General features: G+C 44.1%; 1 protein-coding gene across 1 annotated transcript in view; it reads left to right on the top strand.

The window, feature by feature from the left end:
- The first annotated feature begins 1,131 nt into the window (after positions 1 to 1,131).
- Positions 1,132 to 18,906, top strand: part of DOCK2 (dedicator of cytokinesis 2) — a 385,217-nt gene continuing 367,442 nt past the window's right edge. The window contains exons 1-7 of the mRNA XM_059917659.1: positions 1,132 to 1,202; positions 2,281 to 2,336; positions 2,826 to 2,922; positions 5,469 to 5,617; positions 10,977 to 11,112; positions 13,799 to 13,953; positions 17,946 to 18,027. Coding sequence (XP_059773642.1) covers positions 1,194 to 1,202; positions 2,281 to 2,336; positions 2,826 to 2,922; positions 5,469 to 5,617; positions 10,977 to 11,112; positions 13,799 to 13,953; positions 17,946 to 18,027 — 684 coding nt within the window. The 5' untranslated portion in view covers positions 1,132 to 1,193. The remainder of the gene's footprint in view (positions 1,203 to 2,280; positions 2,337 to 2,825; positions 2,923 to 5,468; positions 5,618 to 10,976; positions 11,113 to 13,798; positions 13,954 to 17,945; positions 18,028 to 18,906) is intronic.

The raw sequence follows: 18,906 nt of genomic DNA on the forward strand, positions 1-18,906 counted from the left end.
ATGGGATAATTGAATTTCCCACCTCATGTGGTTGTTATGAAGGTTAAAAGGCTTCATATATGAAGAGTGCTTAGAACGGTTTTTTATTCCAAACCTGAGATTCTTTCTCTCCAGCCTCCATTCTTTCCTTTCTCTCTCCTTCCTTTTCTCCTTCTCTCCTTCCTCTACCTTTCTATCTTTCAAAATAGGAACCACTTTGGGCCCCTGTTGCTTTAGAACTTTCTTTATGACCTGACCCTCAAGCTGGCTCATGACTGGGAGGGGTGACTTTGCATTTTAAGTTGTTTGTTTTGGAGCTTGCACGTATGTCTGTTGAGAACATATTTCGACAACAATCTGTCAGCCCAGTAATGAGGGTTTGCTAATGAGGTTCCTGACAGACGCTTTTTATTTACAGAGATGACAAATGCCACTACTTGGCTGTGCTTGAATCATTTCAAAGGCCAGTAGGCTCATTATAGTCATCAATACTTGCTATGCTGAGGCTCATTTTGTCCGAGGACTGTGTATAATTTGGATTTCTGTTAATTGAGTCATTTTTGATATTCCTGCAAAAGGGAAGAATCTCTTAAAATTCCTGTCCTTTTACCCATCCCTGAACTTGTCTGTTTTGTAATGGCTAACTTCTGCAAATCACATTTTAGACACAATTTGCTGCTGTTAGAACTGCGGCCATTATTTTAGGATGTTTGCCAAACTCCCTCTGACATTCTCAGCCTTTCTGTGTCCCTAAGGCGGAGGTTGAAAACATGCATATGAACACAGGAAGGACCCAGGCAGCTAATGGAAGTAACTGGGGGGCTGGGTAGAGGCTGGTGAGTTGGAGGCACCTGCTGTGTCTGATGGGCCCAGCTGCTTCTCACCACTAGCCAACTGCAACCATGTGGGAGTACTGGCCACCATCTCTGGGCCTCCTGTTTTTTTCAAAAGAAGGATGAAATTTGCATTTTTATGGGAAATCCCTGTATTTGTGGATGCTTTTTGGAGATGCTGGCAACTAATTCAAGAGACTGTTGAATCCTAGGGCTTTGATCTGTACCTAAGGTCTAAAGCACTTCGCAGTAGTTTCTTTGCCAGTGAAAAACAAACAGCAACAACAAAACCCAGCAAGGAGCTTGTACGAATAGATGAAAAACCTGTTTCTTTGTTTTCTCTTTGCAGACTGGTATCGGGGATACCTTGTAAAGCACAAAATGTTGCAGGTGAGGTCAATTTGTTTTTATTTGGGACAATATTGGATGTCTGTACATGACCCTGCCAGCCCCCTGGGCACTCATCTCCCACTGTTGCTCCTCTGCAGACTGATTCCGTTCCTCCCTCCTTGTGTCCTGTGATTTCCCTGCTGTGCCTCAGTGCCTTCCCCTTTCACTCATTCTTTAAGGTCAACCTCCAGAGCTCTCTTCTCCCTGTAACTTTTTCTAATATGCCAGTCACATATGATTTTTCGAGTCCCGTGGAATCGTGCATTTTTTATTTGAAATTATCTCCTACTGCCTTTCTTTAGTGTTGCTTGGGGCATTCATCATTTCCTCACCTATGTGTGCAACATGACTCAGAAGGGACAGGTCCAGGCTCCGCCCTCAGGGAGTTCCCCTGCCCCAGCCCCACAGCACACCGCCATCTCCATGGGAGCAAGTGCCTGCTTTGCTCATCTCCCTACATCTCACGGTGTCTAGCCCAGTGACCGGATGTCCCCCGTGTACATGCTGGCTGAATTTATGAAGGAATTTCCAAGTAATTGATCAACTTCTCTTAACAGAGCTAAGCTTATAGAGCAAGGAAATAATAGATGCTTCTTCCTTCTTCCATCATGAACAATAAAATAAATCCAGAGAGAAAGAGATCTCAAATCAAAGCAACCCATATGCAACCAGGGACACTGTTGCCTCAGGACCTGACCTTTCCTGACTGTGAAGGGTGGCTGCTGTCCCGGGCAGGAGAGGGGGGAGGCAGAGCGCTCTTCTCCCTTAGAGTGAGTCTTTCAGGCACTCCAGCCTTGCCCATCTGATAGGGTGAGTGTCCGCCATGGGGCTGGAGCATCCTTTGGGATCTAGGGCTACTGTGGGATCCTGAACAACTGTTGAAGAACTGGAGAGGAACCAGACCTAAAAGAGTAGATTTGGCACCTACCACTTGTTCTCTTGCACTGGGATTATTCCTGTAAAGTTTGAGGGTTTTGCCAGCCAGCAGCTTTTGGAAAAATCATGAAGACCTGGGGTCAGTTTTTTTCTGTAGGGACAAGTCATGCTATCTCACCTTGTCTTGTCTTATCCCCAACAGGGCATTTTTCCTAAATCCTTTATCCACATCAAAGAAGTGACAGTGGAGAAAAAAAGGTATTTGCCATCCTTCCCCGCACTTGACCCTCCAGTGGCTCATGGATGTCACTGTCCTGTCGACTTTGAAAACCTGACTTGGCAGACGTGAAGGATGCTCAGCCGATCCGTCTTCTCTGTGCTGTGTTTATCTCCTTTCCCTCACTGGGTGGGAGATCTAATGCAAACTGATTCGTGTTCAGATCTGATTCTGAGGAGGTATTAGTAAATTTGGAGAATCAGACTTTTCCCTGGCAGCTGCCTTTGAACTGAATTAAGGTAGATTACTCCTGAATAATGAGCTTGGAGGGCCCACCCAATGAAGGAGGACATTAAAAAGGAAGTCCCTTGCATCTGCATAATGTAATTGGTGTAGATATTAGAGGCGGTTTAGTCTCCTGCCAGGAAGGCCCCTCTCACCAGCTGCAGCTTAATGCAAATTTGCCAGCATTTTATCTTGTTAGCACCTGGGTCTCAATTTCACACCATTTTCTCTCCCACCTTAAATAGAAATATCGAGAACATTATTCCTGCAGAAATTCCTCTGGCACAAGAAGTGACAACGACACTTTGGGAATGGGGCAGCATCTGGAAACAGCTCTACGTGGTGAGACTCAAAACCCTGCTCCCTGGGATGGAAGCTTCTTGCAGTTTTTGGCTTGGTTCACATATGGAATTTAGCCTTGACATAGTATAGCAAACAGTATGAGGCTATCAAGGCCCAGAGAGGTTAGGTGACTTTCTCAAAGCCATACAGCGAGCTAGTGACAGAGCCACAGTGAATGGGCATCTGGTGTGATCCTTCTGTTTTTTTTAAACTACTGAAAAAGTCATCAAACTTGAGTATGCTTAAGACTCACCTTGAGAGCTATTAAAAATACAGCTTCCTTCAATGGGGCTCTGCATTTTAACGAACTTGGAGATTTTGATTTGGTGGTCTGCCGATAACACGTTGAGAAATACTGTTCTCATATATTAATTAACTAATGACTTTTGTCCTCAGATCTATGAGGGAGCTTTGACCCTGGAAAAACAAAGAGCGTGTTTTATACGAGTTTTCCCTGAATTGAAGTAAATCTAATTTAAAATCCTCCTTTGATGTGTCTAAAACTCCTAATGAAAGTGAGCAGCTAAGAAAACCATTAAACTGAGAGTGAAAAGGTCAACCAAGGCTTACTGCATATTTGTTACAGCATCGTGTACACCTGCTGGTGCACACGTTCTGTTTGTAGAGTCACATTTTATGGTCATAAATGTTGACTCCCATGTGGATATTTCATAATATATGGTAATGGGCATATTCAGTTACCATTCTATAAGTTTCCCAAAGGTTGTTAGGACAGTTTAGGGGGCAAACAGCAGACTTGAGGCTAAAGTGATTTATTATTTATTTCTACCACCCCTTTTACACATCACATACACAGGCACCGTGGAAGCTTGGCATTTTCCTTAAGAAATCTTTAAATTGCAAGTCCATCATGCCCTTTACCCTAGTAAAGTGATCCTAAAACCTCCAGTTTCATGATTCTTACCATATCTGCATACCACCCATGAAGTATTTACTTAAAACCTAAGTTGTCTCCCTTTTTAGTAAACTTAAATGACTTACATAAGGAACTTTACAACATGCTGTGTCATTCCAGCAATTCTCCAACTCTCCAACACCAACTGGATGCCCTATAATTCAGTTCGATTCAGTTCTAACACTGACTCCCCAGAGTTTAAGGGCTCAGTTCTACACGACTGCCCTCTCTTCAGATGCCAGTTGCAAGTCCCAGGTCCCAGGCTGCCCACACTTCTGTCCAACTTGGTACAAATTCGGGGACTCCCACAACACCCCTCCAACCTCACCTCAGGTTCCGTGTGTCCTTAGAACAACTCACAAAACTCAGGAAAGTACTCAGGAAAGTACTACTCTTACAGTTTTATTATAAAGGATACAACTCAGGAACAGCCAACGGAAGAGAGACACAGAGGAAGGTACTGGGGTAGCGATGGGCACAGAGTTTCCATGCCTTCCCCAGGGAAGGCATGCCACCCTCCCAGCACATCAATATGTTTACCTTCTGGGAAGCTACTTGAACCTCGTTGTTCAAGAGTTTTTATCCGCATTTCATTACATAGGCATGATTGAATGATTGAATCAAGTTCCAACCCTTCTAACCTCCCTGGAGGTTGGGGGTTGGAGCTGAAAGTTCCAACCCTCTAACCCCATGGTTGGTTCCTCTGACAGCCAGCCCCCATCCTTGAAGCTCTCTAGGACTCATCTCATTAGCACAGACTCAGGTCTGGTCAAAAGGGGCTCGCTGTGAATAAGAAAAGACACATCTATCACTTAGGAAATTCCAAACGTTTTAGGAGCTCTGTGCCAGAAACTGGGGACAAAGACCCAATAGGTATATATACTTTTATCACTTCACACGTGCTTCCCAAATGCACAGCCAAAAGCACTTGGCACAATTAGAACATTATTCAAATAAATACATGAAAACAAAACAATGTCATCAAGTAGTACCTGTCAAAACCTCGGAGCCAAAGAATTTCTCTCTCTTTTTGTTAAAAAAAGAAATTAACAAATGTGAGAGAGGGGTTAAAGACATATGGCCATGAAACTGCAACTTTCCCTTGCCCTTAAACAGAAGGATGGGAAGAGACTAGAGGAGAATCACCATATGGGTCCCTAATATGTGTCTTTGTACCACCAAAAACCATCTCATGTCCCTTGGGTTGTACGCATGTTACACTTGGGGGAACACTGCCTTAGAAACAGGCCTTTTGCACCAGAGCAGTGGCCCTGGTTCTCAGCCCTTGAAGGGCCTGGCCTCTGAGACCTGCATTGCAGCAGATGTTCATGGCATTCCTACTCAACATGTAACTTTTTGGATAAGAGTCAGAAATAACCCCTCTTTTTTTAAACCAGGAAGTGATTGGGATTATTACTTTTGCTTTTGAGAAACCCCTGTGGCCCTGGGGGAGGAAACGTGTCAATGACTCAGACCACCACCCAATCCCTTCACAGCTGGGTAGGGGCCAGGAGAGGCACTCGAGCCATGGCCCCTGAACGTGCATGCTTGGCTTTGGCCCGGTTTGCCAGATGGAGGCCCAGGACCTTGGGTGCAGGTGGCTGCGAGTGTTTCCCGTTCTTGCTCCTAGGCCAGCAGAAAGGAGCGCTTCCTCCAGGTGCAGTCCATGATGTATGACCTGATGGACTGGCGGTCACAGCTCCTCTCAGGAACTTTGCCCAAGGACGAGCTGAAGGAGCTGAAGCAGAAAGTCACGTCCAGAATTGACTACGGCAACAAGTAACCTCTCTCTCCTCCAGAAAGATGTGTTCTTTCCCCGCCTACCCCACTTCTTCCCTTTCTCCCTGTGAGAAGCTAGGTTTAATTTTTAGATGCGAGTTTGCCACTTTCTATCTGGGAGAAGGCTGTTAGCAATGACCGTGCTTGTGTGCCTTTGCTATCACCCTCGTGGGACCCAGGGACATGCAGGCGGAGAGAGGCTTGCTTATGCAGTGGTTATTAGTGGGCTAGAGATTTAGGACACTCATTTAACCTACTTCCAAGGGGCTGGGGAGCACAGTCATGCTGGTTCACTTTTGGCTTAGTTGTCATTTTATTCCTGCATTTACAAAGCTCTCTCTTAAATCCCAATGTGAGACTTAATGTCCCTTCCCCATCCTACATTAATCTAAGCCACATGCCATCAGCTAACTCACATGCACAGTTACAAAAGCATTTCCTCAAAGGGAAAGAAGCAGAAATTGGTTAGTTTGAATGCTGTGAAGTTAAGGAGAGTGTGAAACAATATTTTGAGGCAGGACAATGCACTAATAATAATAGTAATGATAATAACATTATAACTAACACTAACGCCTAATCCAAGCTTATTATGCACCAGTCTTTAGCTTTGTGTTTCACATCCATCATCTTATTTCTTTTTTTTTTTTTAATTTTAAAATTTTATTTATTTTTTGGCTGCGTTGGGTCTTTGTTGCTGTGCGTGGCTTTCTCTAGTTGTGGTTTGTTGCGGTGTGCAGGCTTCTCATTGCGGTGGCTTCTCTTGTTGTGGAGCACAGGCTCCAGGTGCGCAGGTCTCAGTAGCTGTGACTCGCGGCCTCTTGAGCACTGGCTTAGTAGTTGTGGTGCACGGGCTTAGTTGCTCCACAGCATGTGGGATCTTCCTGGACCAGCGCTCGAACCCGTTTCCCTGCATTGGCAGGTGGATTCTTAACCACTGCACTACCAGGGAAGCCCCTCTTATTTAATTTTATAACAACTGTATGAGGCATGCAGTTTTAGTATACTCATTTTTTCAGATGTAGAAGCTGAGGCTCTTAAAGAGGTTAACTAACAGGTCCAAAGTCACATAGCTAGTAAATTGCAGAACCAGCATTTAGACCAGGCAATCTGGCTCTAGAGCCCCTGGGCCTCACCATTATACTAGTTGGATAACATTTGAGAACTGTAAAGGCCCTCCCCCCTCCTGATTATGTGAATGCTCTCCAAACATCCTACTTATTTGTTTATTCATCCCAACAACAAACATGTATTGAGCACTTATGATTGGCCTGATTTCCTGCTAGGTTTTTTGAGGCCACAGAAATAAAAGTTCCTGTACACTAAGGGACCACAGTCCAGTTAAGAGTGAGCTACAAGTAAACTATTGATATGTATTGTGGTAACTTTGATGGCTTAGGAGGCAAGAGCATTCTTAATTCAATTTGGAGAAGGAAGTCAAGGAAGGCTTCCTGGAGGAGGTGACCAGAGCTAAATTTTGAAAGATAAAGAAGTGTTAAGTAGGTTTTTAAAAAAAGGGAGGCTGGGAGTGCATGAAAAAACATAGCATGTTCAGAAGACTGCAAAGTGGGTGAGAAGCCTGGAACATAGGGCCTGAGGGGGAAGTGGAAAGAGCCTATTCATTGGGAATAAAAAAAGAAATTTTCCTAGCAGCCAGGCTTCCTTGCCTTTGTCACACGCACTAGGAAGATGATCCAAAGAGGAAAGCCAATGGGTCCAACTTATGGCTGCTTCCCATCCCAGGAGTATGGTCTCTCTGCTGGTTCCCCTGCTGGCAGCTGGCAGGCAAGTCCAAATCTGCTTATCATGCTCATCATCCCAAAGTGACAGGAAGGGTTTGCTCTGCAGCTGTTGCCGCCATTGGTACAGTGATATCTTTAGCTGAGCATGGTCACAGCTGGGACGTGGGAATTGAGGGCGTTTTGCTGCTTTGCAGTAATGGCATCTGTGACCTTCAGATGTTTCCTCATGGGGGCTTCTGACAATAAGGACCAAGGGTGGAAAAAATGGTCACCACTCTTAGGAAGCCTTCCCTGATTTTCCCCCACCACCCCTGGCTGGGTTAGGCACTCTTGCAGGCCCTTAGCACCCTGGCCAGTAATTACCTCCTTACTGGCCTGTCTCCCATGCTGTGTTGGGAGCTCCTCTAAGGCAGATTCATTTCTATGTACTGGGCATAGGATCTGCATGCAGTAGGTGAATGATGGTGAAAGGAGAAAGAGGGTCCTCCCTAAATCAGCCTCCCTCTACAGCATCGCCTGGGTCAGCACTGTGCTTTCAGTTTCAGTCAGTTGCCTTTGGGGAAGTGAGAGACATCTTCGGAGACCGAGACCCTGAGCTAAGGGGCCCCTTGTTTCTTGCCTCGCTTCCCTGACGACTTCAGCTGGAAGTGAGAGAGATTTGGGCACCTTAAATTAATATAGGCCTGGTGTCTCGGGGGCTCAGAGCTCTGATATGGGTTAGGCAGCTTCCTGAAAACCAGAAGGCCAGATTTCAGGTCAGAGTGTCAGGAACAGCATGAGGACCATCAGCCTCAGGCTGTGAGAGTCAGGGAAGCAGGACTCTGAGTCTTGGAGGACTGGTCAGAATCAGCCTATTTCTTCCCCCAGAAATTCCATTCCTTCCTTCAGCCATCAAACTTCTTTCGAGCACCCGAGAAGCCCTCAGGACACAGACATTTACAAAATACAGCCTCTCTATGCAACAACAACAACAAAAGGCAAGCAAAGAGAACAAATAATAGCTTTCTGAGTGCTTACTGTCTGCCAGGTACAGTTTTAAGCACTTCCCATGCATTAACTCGGTTAAGTCTCGCGACGACTCTGTGAGGCAGGTACTATTATCATCCCTATTTCTTAGATGAGGAAATGGAGGCTCACAGGCTGATTAGGTCATTTTGCCCAAGATGCACTGGAATTTGAACCAGGTAGCTTGGCTCCAGAGTTCAAGCACTTAACCACTGCGTTCTCCTGCCTCCTGAGGACTATGAGGATTAGTAAGAGAAAGAGAAGTAAACAGACAGTTGAGTAAGAAGTCATGCATTTCATGAGAGGAGGAAGCATGCACAAGAGGGTGGGAGGAGACAGGGCAGGGGGTGACACCTGCCCTGCATCACACAAGACTGGCAGGAATTATTAGGTGAAGAACTTTAGAGAAAGAGAGAGAAGCTGAGAGGAGCTGAGAGATGAGCATGAATATGGAGAGGAAGGTAGACAGGGGCTGGGATCTCGAGGGCCTGAGTGCCAGGTGGAAAAGTTCGGATTTGTCCAGAGAGCGATGGGGAGCCACAGAAAAAGCCATTTCTGTTTTCTTCACCTTAAAATTTTTTTTTTTTTTGAAAAAGGCATACAGTGAGGACTTTCTCCCCTGCCCTCGTCTTGGGTTCATTTTATCACTTTCTTGAACAGAGAGAGCAGTGGGGCTACCTCCTAAGGAGAAACTGTCAGAATGCTCAGTTCTCCAAAATGAATGGTTTGCTGTCCTATTGGGAAGAAGCCTCTCCTGATCGTGGGTCATGGGAATCCCATCAATCCTGCCCCTTGTCTACTAAAGCTTCCAAGTTTCAAATGAAACTGGTAATGGACAAGCTCTTTGGTATCCAAGGAGTGAGGAATCCTCAAACAATTCCTTCAAATCCCAAGACAGCTGGACCCGGGAGAATGTTTTATTCATACATTTTAGAACGGAATCCACTTTGATAAATTTCGAAGAGAAAGGAGCTAGAGAGATCTCAGCATTAAATTACGTATTGGCTATGCTCCGTCTTTTCTCGGGTCGTGAGAGCCTCCGCTCAGCATTAGTTGAATACATTGATTCCCCCTTAGCGTCGCCCATCCAGCAGCATGGCTGTGCAACATTATGAGTCATATCTAGTTGGAAGTTAATTTCCTAATGAATGTGGACAAATGGGTGAACTTTGACTCCCTTCTGTTTGCATTTGGATGACATGAGAGATGTGCCTCTCAATCCAATTGTCAAATAAGAGATGAAAACATAGTCTCCTTCATCTGTCCTTGCTGCCCTGACCCTGTCTGGTGCTTGGTGGTAGTGGTGCCTAAGCAGGACCACCGTTGTTCCTCTCAGAGTCTCCATCAGCCCACCGCCCCCTCCCCTCTTTGTATGGACAACTGAGGTCCTCCATGTCAACATCAGGTGCAAAAGCAGCTTCAGGTTAGGACCTGTGCAAACATAACCCCCGTCCGCCAACCCAATGCTGCCTCTAAGAGCCTCCTGTCTTGAAAGTATACCATAAAGGTCAAGAGTGCAGACTAGGATGCCATATTACTTTTTACTAGCTATGTGACCTGGAGTAAATTATCCTCAGTCTTTTCTTCATCTGTAAGATGCAGGTATTAATAGTACTTCCCTCACAGCGTTGTTACAAGAGTTAAATGCCTTAATATGTGTGAAGAATTTAAGGTACAGCTTATCACAAGTGCTATGTGAGTATTTTGCTGTTGCTAGTATTGATGCCAATCAGAATGGCAGATGCAGTTGAAACAAATCAATACCAAACAGGGAAAATCTTGTGACCTGGAAGTCACAGAGCTAAAGAACAAACTGTGGGTAGCAATATATCTGAGATTTCTCCCCCAACCACTGTTTTCAAGGTATCATTGAATAAGTGGTACATGAGTACCTTCTCTGCATATGTATTATATATCATACTATATTATGTTATATTATATAAACATTAAACAAATAGAGATAAGGCAAAATTCTCCCTTGACCCCTCCACCCCTCCTAGTCCCAGTGCCCTGCCTCTCCTCGTCCCAGTGCCCTGCCTCTCCTCACAGGCACGCATGTTGGTAGTTTGGTGCATTTTGTCCATACCTTTCTCTCTGTACATGCACCCAGGTAACATACCTGTCTTGGTTTCTTTGTTTGCTTGTTTTTTACTTAAAACACACTGTATGCATCTTTCCATGCTTGATTTTTTCTTCACTAATACATATCATTAAACATATCAAAACTATATCATATTTTTAAAACCCGACTACATAGAATTCCATTACAGATGACAGTTTATTTACCCATTCCCCCTTTCACCGACATTTTAGTTTTTTTCAACACTTTGCTGATGCAACACACATCCTTGTTCAAGTGTGGTTGTTTTTCTAAGTTCAGTATCACAGGAAATATGCATTAAAATTTTCTTAATACACACTACCACAGTACCTCCCAGAAAGGCTGAGCTACATCAGTGTGACTCACAGCTGTGTGCAAGTTTGTCTGTATAGAGCTGTGCTATGGGAGCCTATGATCCTCAGAAATCAGGTGAACTTTCTGGCAGAAACTTCTCACCAACGTTCTACAGGTTTCAGCCTCCCTTGATTTATCATCTCACATTTTTGCTTTTCAGAATCCTTGAGCTTGATCTGATTGTCAGAGATGAAGATGGAAATATCTTGGACCCTGATAATACCAGCGTCATCAGCTTGTTCCATGCACACGAAGAAGCAACTGATAAAATCACAGAGCGTATCAAGGAAGAGATGGTGAGCTTTGTGAACTAGGCTTGGCCAAATGAAGCAGGCTTTAGCACATCATAAGCTTAAAATAATAAGCTAATTAACCAGACTGTATATTATTCAAAGGGACATCTGTCCTACGACCTGAGATGATGAGTAACCACATGCATTTTATTGTGTTTTTGTACTTGGATCTTGATTCATTCCACAACCAACCCCCAGGTGGTTTAATGCCAGGCAAGTTTCCTATTCTCTCGGAGCTTTTATATTCCAGAGAGGAAAAAAGAAGAAATGTTAAAAAAGTAAATAAGTAAATAATTCCAGATGGCTAAAAAGCCATCAATTAGGGTTATGTGAATCAGAGTGAATCAGGAGCTATTTTAAAAGGTACCATCAGGAAAGGCCTCTCCCAGGAGGGACATCTGAGATGACACTTGTATAATGTGAAGGCAGCAGGCCTAGGGAGATCTGGGGACAAGATGTTCAATGCAGGGGGATCAGCAAGTGCAAAGGCCCCGAGGTAGGACTGAGTTCTGAATGTTCAAGGAGTAGAAAGGTCAGTATGGATGGGCCATAATGAACAGTGGAAGAGTGAAGGCAATGCTTTGGAGAGGTAGCTAGCAGGAGCCAGTTCTCAGAGGACCTAAGGGTCACGGGAAAGAGCTAAAATATTATTCCAACTGTGGTAAGAAGCCAATAAAAGATTCCAAGGAAACAATCTTTAAAGGTTAACATAATCTGATTTATATTTTTAAAAAATATTTTATCCACTGTGTATTAATTGAAAGCAACTTTATTTTTAGCTCTACTGAGATATAATTTTCATACAATAAAGTTAATTCATTTAAAATTACAGTCTAATGGATCTTATTAATACATAGTGTTGGGCAGACTCTACCTCAATCAAGGTATAGAACAGCTCCATGATCCTAAAAGTTTCTTTGTGTTCCTTTGCAGTCAACCCCCTTCCCCAGTCCCAAGCCCCAGGCAGCCCCTTTTGTGACTGTATTTTGTCTTTTCTAGAATTTAATATAAATGGAATCATATGTCTTTTTTTATAAATTTATTTATTTATTTTATATATATTTTTTATTTTTGGCTGCGTTGGGTCTTTGTTGCCGCATGTGGGCTTTCTCTATTTCCGGCAGGTGGGGGCTATTCTTTGATGTGGTGCGTGGGCTTCTCATTGCGGTGGCTTCTCTTGTTGTGGAGCACGGGCTCTAGGTGCATGGGCTTCAGTAGTTGTGGCACGTGGGCTCAGTAGTTGTGGCGCACGGGCTTAGTTGTTCTGTGGCATGTGGGTTATTCCCAGACCAGGGCTTGAACCTGCATCCCCTGCATTGGCAGGCGGATTCTTAACTGCTGCGCCACCAGGGAAGTCCCATATGGTTTTTGTGTTTGACTTCTTTTACTCAGCATGCTGTTTTTGAAGTTCGTGTTGTTGTATGTATTAATGTTTTTTCCTTTTCATTGCTGAGTTGCTATACCATTGACCAGTTGCCAATAGTATATATCATTGATCAGTTGTTGAATATGTGGGTTATTTCTAATTCAGGACTATTATAACTAATAACACTATGAACATTTTCATATAAATCTTTGTGTGGGCATATGATTTTATTCTTTCTGGATAATAATCGTTGGAGCATATGATAAGTACATATTTAACTTTTTCAGGTACCGACATACTATTTCCCAAAAGGTCTGTACAATTTTGCATTCCCATCAGCAATCTATGGGAGTGCCAGTTCCTCTACATTCTTGTTAGCACTTGATATTGTCAGTCTTATAACTTTAGCCATTCTAGTGGTTGTGTAGTGGTATCTCACTGTTGTTTTGAATGTCCCTGAATGACTAGTGATTTTGAGCATCTCTTCATGTGCTTACTGGCCTTTACCATTTGTATCGTTTTTTTGTGAAGTGTTTGTTCAAATACCTTGCCCACTTTCATTGGGTTGATTTTCTTGTCATTGAGTTGTAAGAATTCTTTGTATATCCTGGATACAAATTCTTTATCAGATACATGTTTTGCAAATAAATTTTCTCCCGGTGTTTACCTGGCCTTTCATTTTCTTAAATGTGTCTTTCAAAAAGCAAAATTTTGGGCTTCCCTGGTGTCGCAGCGGTTGAGAATCTGCCTGCCAATGCAGGGGACACGGGTTCGAGCCCCGGTCTGGGAAGATCCCACATGCCGCGGAGCAACCGGGCCCGTGAGCCACAACTACTGAGCCTGCGTGTCTGGAGCCTGTGCTCCGCAACAAGAGAGGCCACGATAGTGAGAGGCCCGCGCACCGCGATGAAGAGTGGCCCCCGCTTGCCACAACTAGAGAAAGCCCTCGCACAGAAACGAAGACCCAGCACAGCCAAAAATAAATAAATAAATTTATAAAAAAAAAAAAAAAAAAAGCAAAATTTTTAGTTTTGATAAAGTCTGTTTAAGCATTTTTTTTCTTTTATAGTTTGTGCTTTTTATGACACTAAACTTTATGTGGAAGTCTGGGTCATTTGTGGTATTTCCCAAGATCAAGGCCAAGAGAGTCAAAGTGACTTGGCTCAGACAACAGGAGCTTTTGGTGGAAGGCCTGGATATAATGCTGAAATCTTTAGTCTTGAAACTTACATGATTCTTAATATTCAGGGCCATCTTTCTGTTGTCCTAAGTGGTGCTGGGCTAATTTTCTCCATTTTCCTCCCTTTTCCTTCCACCTCTCAGTCAAAAGATCAGCCTGATTATGGAATGTATTCCCGGATCTCCTCATCCCCTACCCACAGCCTCTATGTCTTTGTGAGAAACTTCGTGTGCAGAATTGGGGAAGACGCTGAGCTCTTCATGTCCCTCTATGACCCCAACAAGCAAATGGTCATAAGGTAAGTGTTCAACATTGCCTAACTTCTCTGTATTCAGGAGGTTGGAGTTGGCAGAGCTCAGAGTGCCTTTTCCTTCCACCATCACTTGTGGAGAAATTCCCACCCAGTAGAGAAACAGTCTAGCTGAGAATGTGGAAATAACTTCTTCTTTTAGGGTGTGGGAGTCAGGTGGAAATGTTACGTACACCACTTTTTTTTTTCCCAGAGTTGGGTTATGGTTGCACCATTGGGTTTTGTAAACAGTTTTTTGATTCCTGGAAGACAACCAGAAATAAGATTCAGACAGGTAGCACTGAATAGAATAAAAATACCTATTTTAAAAGGAGAGTTAAGAAATGAATGGTGAAAACACCCTGTCCTCAATGGCAGTAGCAGGCTAAGAGTGTGGGCTCTGGAATCTGCGTGGGTTCACATCGTGACCCCACCATTTACTCTTTCTTAACCTTGGGCACGTTGTTAATCTTTCTTAAGCCTGAGTTTCCCATTTGCAAAATGTAAGTGTCAACCTCACGGGGTCATTTCTTTTAGACTTTAATAAGAAAAAGCACAGGAAGCACAGGGCCTGGCACATGGTGCTCCAAGTGGCAGTGGTTATCATTGTTACTACCTTAATTAATTGTTCTTGGAAATGGAAAAAGTAAGGGAACTTCCAGGTACCTCAGCTCGAAGAAGGGAAAACACGTTTGGGAATCTCCAGAGGAAAAACTTTGATGTACTTCTGGCCCCCACTGCCAGCCCTGGCATCTGCTTGTGGCTCAGTCCATCCTTCCTCCCAGGTGACCTCTGCCTGTCCCCTCCAGTGGGGTTCTGAGCCAACACGTGGTCCTGTATTTGAGATCCCAGTTAACGCAGTACAGTGGGGCTGGGGCATGATCCTTCTGCTTCTGTGGAGAAAATGATATCTTCTTACCTTGGTTGTGTTGATGATTAAAGGAGATGACATACAGTTCCTACTGAATTATAAAATTCACTTTAGAAAATAATGGCTCTCTTGGAGACATTTATGAAACATAGAGGGGCTATCCATCTAAGAAGACGGAACTGAGGTCTGTATATGAGCTCACATAATCGTCATTACTCCATGTGATTTGGGTGAGAAAATGAGGCTCAGAGAGGTCAGGTGACTTGCTCAAAGGCACATATATTTATAAATGGCAAGGCTGAGCTGTCTACCCAAGTCCATCTGACTCCAAAAATAAGCTAGTTTCCAGTTTAGTCTGTCACCAAGGAAAGAGTTATATCAAATATCCTCAGTGGTTCTCACCAGGGTCTTAGCACTGTTACGGTGGGAAGCTATTCTTTATAGCAAACTTAAATCCCTAATTTAAAGAATGAGCCCAGCTCATCTGGCTAGGCCTCAGCAGACACTGTGAACAAGTGTTCCTGCTCCCTTAGAACCCACTTTGAGATGGTCTGCGTGTCGTAGGCCCCTTGCTGTTCCTGGTCAGCTGCTCCCAAGGCACCTGTGACAAAGATCCCGAAAGCACTCCCTGCCTCTCAGAAAACACAAGGATTCCTCATGGCTGAATTGACAAGGGTGCCTGGCCTGCTGGCTCATCTAAGTGATGGATGGCCTGAACCAGCTCTGTGGAGGGAGGCAATGGATCAGTGAGGTGGCAGCTCTGTTCCCCGATGTGCCACACCGAATGATGCGCTCGATGGGGCATGCCTGCATGATGCCTCTGGGAGTGCCAGAGACACAGGGAAGCCCTCAGAGAGTGAGGGCTGAGGAGGAGGGGACAAAGGGGCAGAACCCCCCCTCCCCCGCCCAAAGAATAAAGAATAAAGAAAAAAAGAGTAGAAAACAAAGAAAGAAGAGAAGAGGCATGATACAAGAAAGGGGCAGGGGAACTTGGAAGCACTCTCCAAGTCGGTCTGACTCTGGGTAGCTGTTCTTTCCCTAAGAAACCAAATTTCTCCATTCCTGCCTTCCCTAGCCAGGGTGTGCATACAGTGAGCCACAGGCAAGTTAGGGCATCCTCAGTGTGGCCCAGATGTGAGCTGGGGAGAATTTGGCTGGGACCAACCTTTCAGTATTGCAATGAACGATGGTCCGATTCCAATGGATGCCTGCAGAGATTTGGTTTGGGAAACTTAAGATAAATTTTGGTAGTACAAAAAAGCAGCAGTTCAGGCATCAGGCCAGTGGCAAGGCTAATTTCCAAAAGGAGCTCAAGAAAGAGTTGGGATGGTTCTACCTCTTCCCCTGAGGAGGGTGTCATGTGGAAGAGGTCTTACCTGTCTTGGTGCCAGGTAGGCCTTCAGATTTACCACCCAGGTCTTCCTGGGCAAAGATGGATGGGGCCAGCTCAGCCCTCTAAATTGCTTTTCTGATTTATGATTCTATTTCCCCTAGAAGAAAATTGCTGGTGCCTAGTGTTTAGACCTAGCAGGCTAGTTCTCTACTGGACATGCTACATGTGATTAAAGGTCCTGGGAGATACCCAGGTATTTCACTATGACAGTCCAGAAATAACCAATGGAAAATAATTTAAAAAATTTTGGGGGGGGATGGAGCCTTGGAGGCTTCCTGGTTATTTTGCTGAAAATTCCACTAAAAATTTTAGATCTTACTAAAAAAAACAAAGTACATTTGACTTGATTAAATTTTAACCATTGGTTAATCTGGGACTGTGTTCTTTTTGTTGCAAGTTCTATTTCCCCCTTGAACCTTGCTCAGACTGCTCTTAATAGTCTTCTAGGGGTGAGTGGAGAGAAAAGAACAAGGCATCAGAGAGAACAAACCTCTAGAAAGAAGGCAATTCCCTTTAACTTTGCTGACTTCTCTTATTATGCCTTTTTTGGGCTGACTTGGTTTTTGAGTTTTATTTTGTTTGTATCCTAATTCAAGATAACAGGCATTTATTTAGAACCAACGATATGCTCCCGGATGGCATGGAAAACTGAATGACTCAACTCAGCAAACTATACCAAGCTTCTCCTAAGTTAAAGAAGCGCTAGATTTCCTGATCTTGCCGATGCAGCTAGACTGACTAGTATGAACCACACAGGGTTGTGTGTATGATTGCTAGAAGATGTGTATTGATAAATGATCAGATGTCAGAACTGTGTGACTGCCCTTCATAAAACCTGTCAGTGGGTTCTCATTACTATCAGGATCAAGTCAAAATCCCTGAATGGCCTATAAAGCCTACATGGGCTGGCCTATCTTTCTAATTTTTCTCTTACCACTTTCCCCTTGGATCTATTTTTTAGGTGCATCAAGCTCCGTCCTGTCTCAGGGCCTTTGCATGCATGTTTGCTTTGCCTGAAACATTTCCCTTTCCCACTCTCTTTTTCCTGACCAACTTTATTTACATGTCACATCCTCAGCAAAGACTTCCCTAACCACCCAGGCTAGGCATGGTTCTTCTCATACACATTCTCACAACACCCTGAACTTTTTCTTTGTAGCATGATTGCATATAAATAGTTGCCACGACTGCATTTAAATCATTACTTAAGTGTATCTCAGATAATGGCTAAGGCCCTCTATGGTCCATCACAGTGTGACATTCCTTCAAGGAAACGGTCCGACATCTAATGGATAATTTAAAATAATTCAAATCTTTACTCAATCTTGAAAGGGGAATAGGGTGGGAAGGACAAATACATTCTTAATGCCCAGCAAAACATACAAAAATCCTTTCCCTCTCACTCCTGCCACTCTTTATCACCTCTACAGAGATTGCTGCTGCTCCTCAAAAATATTAGATAGCTGGGTTAGAATTTGCTTACTAGATGGGGGAGGGAAAGAGGTTGTGAATACCAAATGTTAGTAATTCCTTACCCCTGCTTGTCTAACGTCTGTCTCCCTGACGGGACTGTGATCTCCTGGAGGGAGGGACAGACGGGGAGAGCCTGTCTCAGACACTCCCATGTCCCCAGTTGCCAGCGTGGTGCTGGGCGCATAGCAGAGGCTCGGTGAATATTTTTACCTTATGAATACTGAGACCCCTAGCAGTAATGGGTTGCCACTCCTCTTCCCACAGTGAGAACTACCTGGTGCGATGGGGCAGCAGGGGCTTCCCAAAGGAGATCGAGATGCTCAACAACCTGAAGGTGGTCTTCACGGTAGGTGTGCACTGTCCTCTTGTACCACATCCCATACTCACAGACATGATCTTGGAGAGGGGGCTGGTCAGGTGGTCAGGAGGGAGCGTGGCCTTGGTGCAGAGCTGTGTTCTGGGCTTTTTGTAAAAGGAAGCTATTGGGAAGATGGACCTCCTCCTTGCTGTCTCTTCCTCGCTCCCTATCTTTCTCACCCATGTGTACACAACGCAGAGCACTGTGTAAACAAGCACAAACCTCTTCCAGCAATAATGTCTAGGTGAACTAGGTACAGCAGCTACTCTGATTTTCTGGTTAATTCATGGTTAACTTGAGTTCCTGACTTTGGTTCAGGCCGTCTAAAAACCTTTCCAAAATACATCAGATTAAAAAAGGCCTTCCTAGAACATTGACTGCCTTGGTAAATTAGGCATTCTGAACATAATTAAGTCATAGATGACTAAAGATCTTACGATTCCCTGGGATCATCCTTCTAAATACCAATACTCACCAGGCAAGACATAACACAGAAATGTTGAAACCAGTTGCTATTTGGATGATTTATTTCTGAGAGTGAACTGGCTTTTTAGTTCTAGAAAGGAGAAACAGTGGAAAGAAGGAGATAAGAGTTATCATTTCCAGCAGAAACCCCTCTCTTCTCCTGTTTTCACCGAGTTGTGTTCAGAGTATGATCTTAAGATATCTAAGGATATTGGTGTTTTCTGCAAGCGTCTCTGGGGAGAAGAGCATTTATGAGATTTTTCACTGTGTCACCTGTGTTAGCAAGAGAGATTACAGAGGAGGAGCGAGGGAGGGGTTTGGGCATTACAGAGTGACCGACATGCTGGATTAACCTACCTTGCTCCACAATAATTTTCCAGTTACAGGCCATTAAGTTCTATG

This window comes from Balaenoptera ricei, chromosome 3, assembly GCF_028023285.1.
Source record: "Balaenoptera ricei isolate mBalRic1 chromosome 3, mBalRic1.hap2, whole genome shotgun sequence".
Lineage (NCBI taxonomy): Eukaryota > Metazoa > Chordata > Mammalia > Artiodactyla > Balaenopteridae > Balaenoptera > Balaenoptera ricei.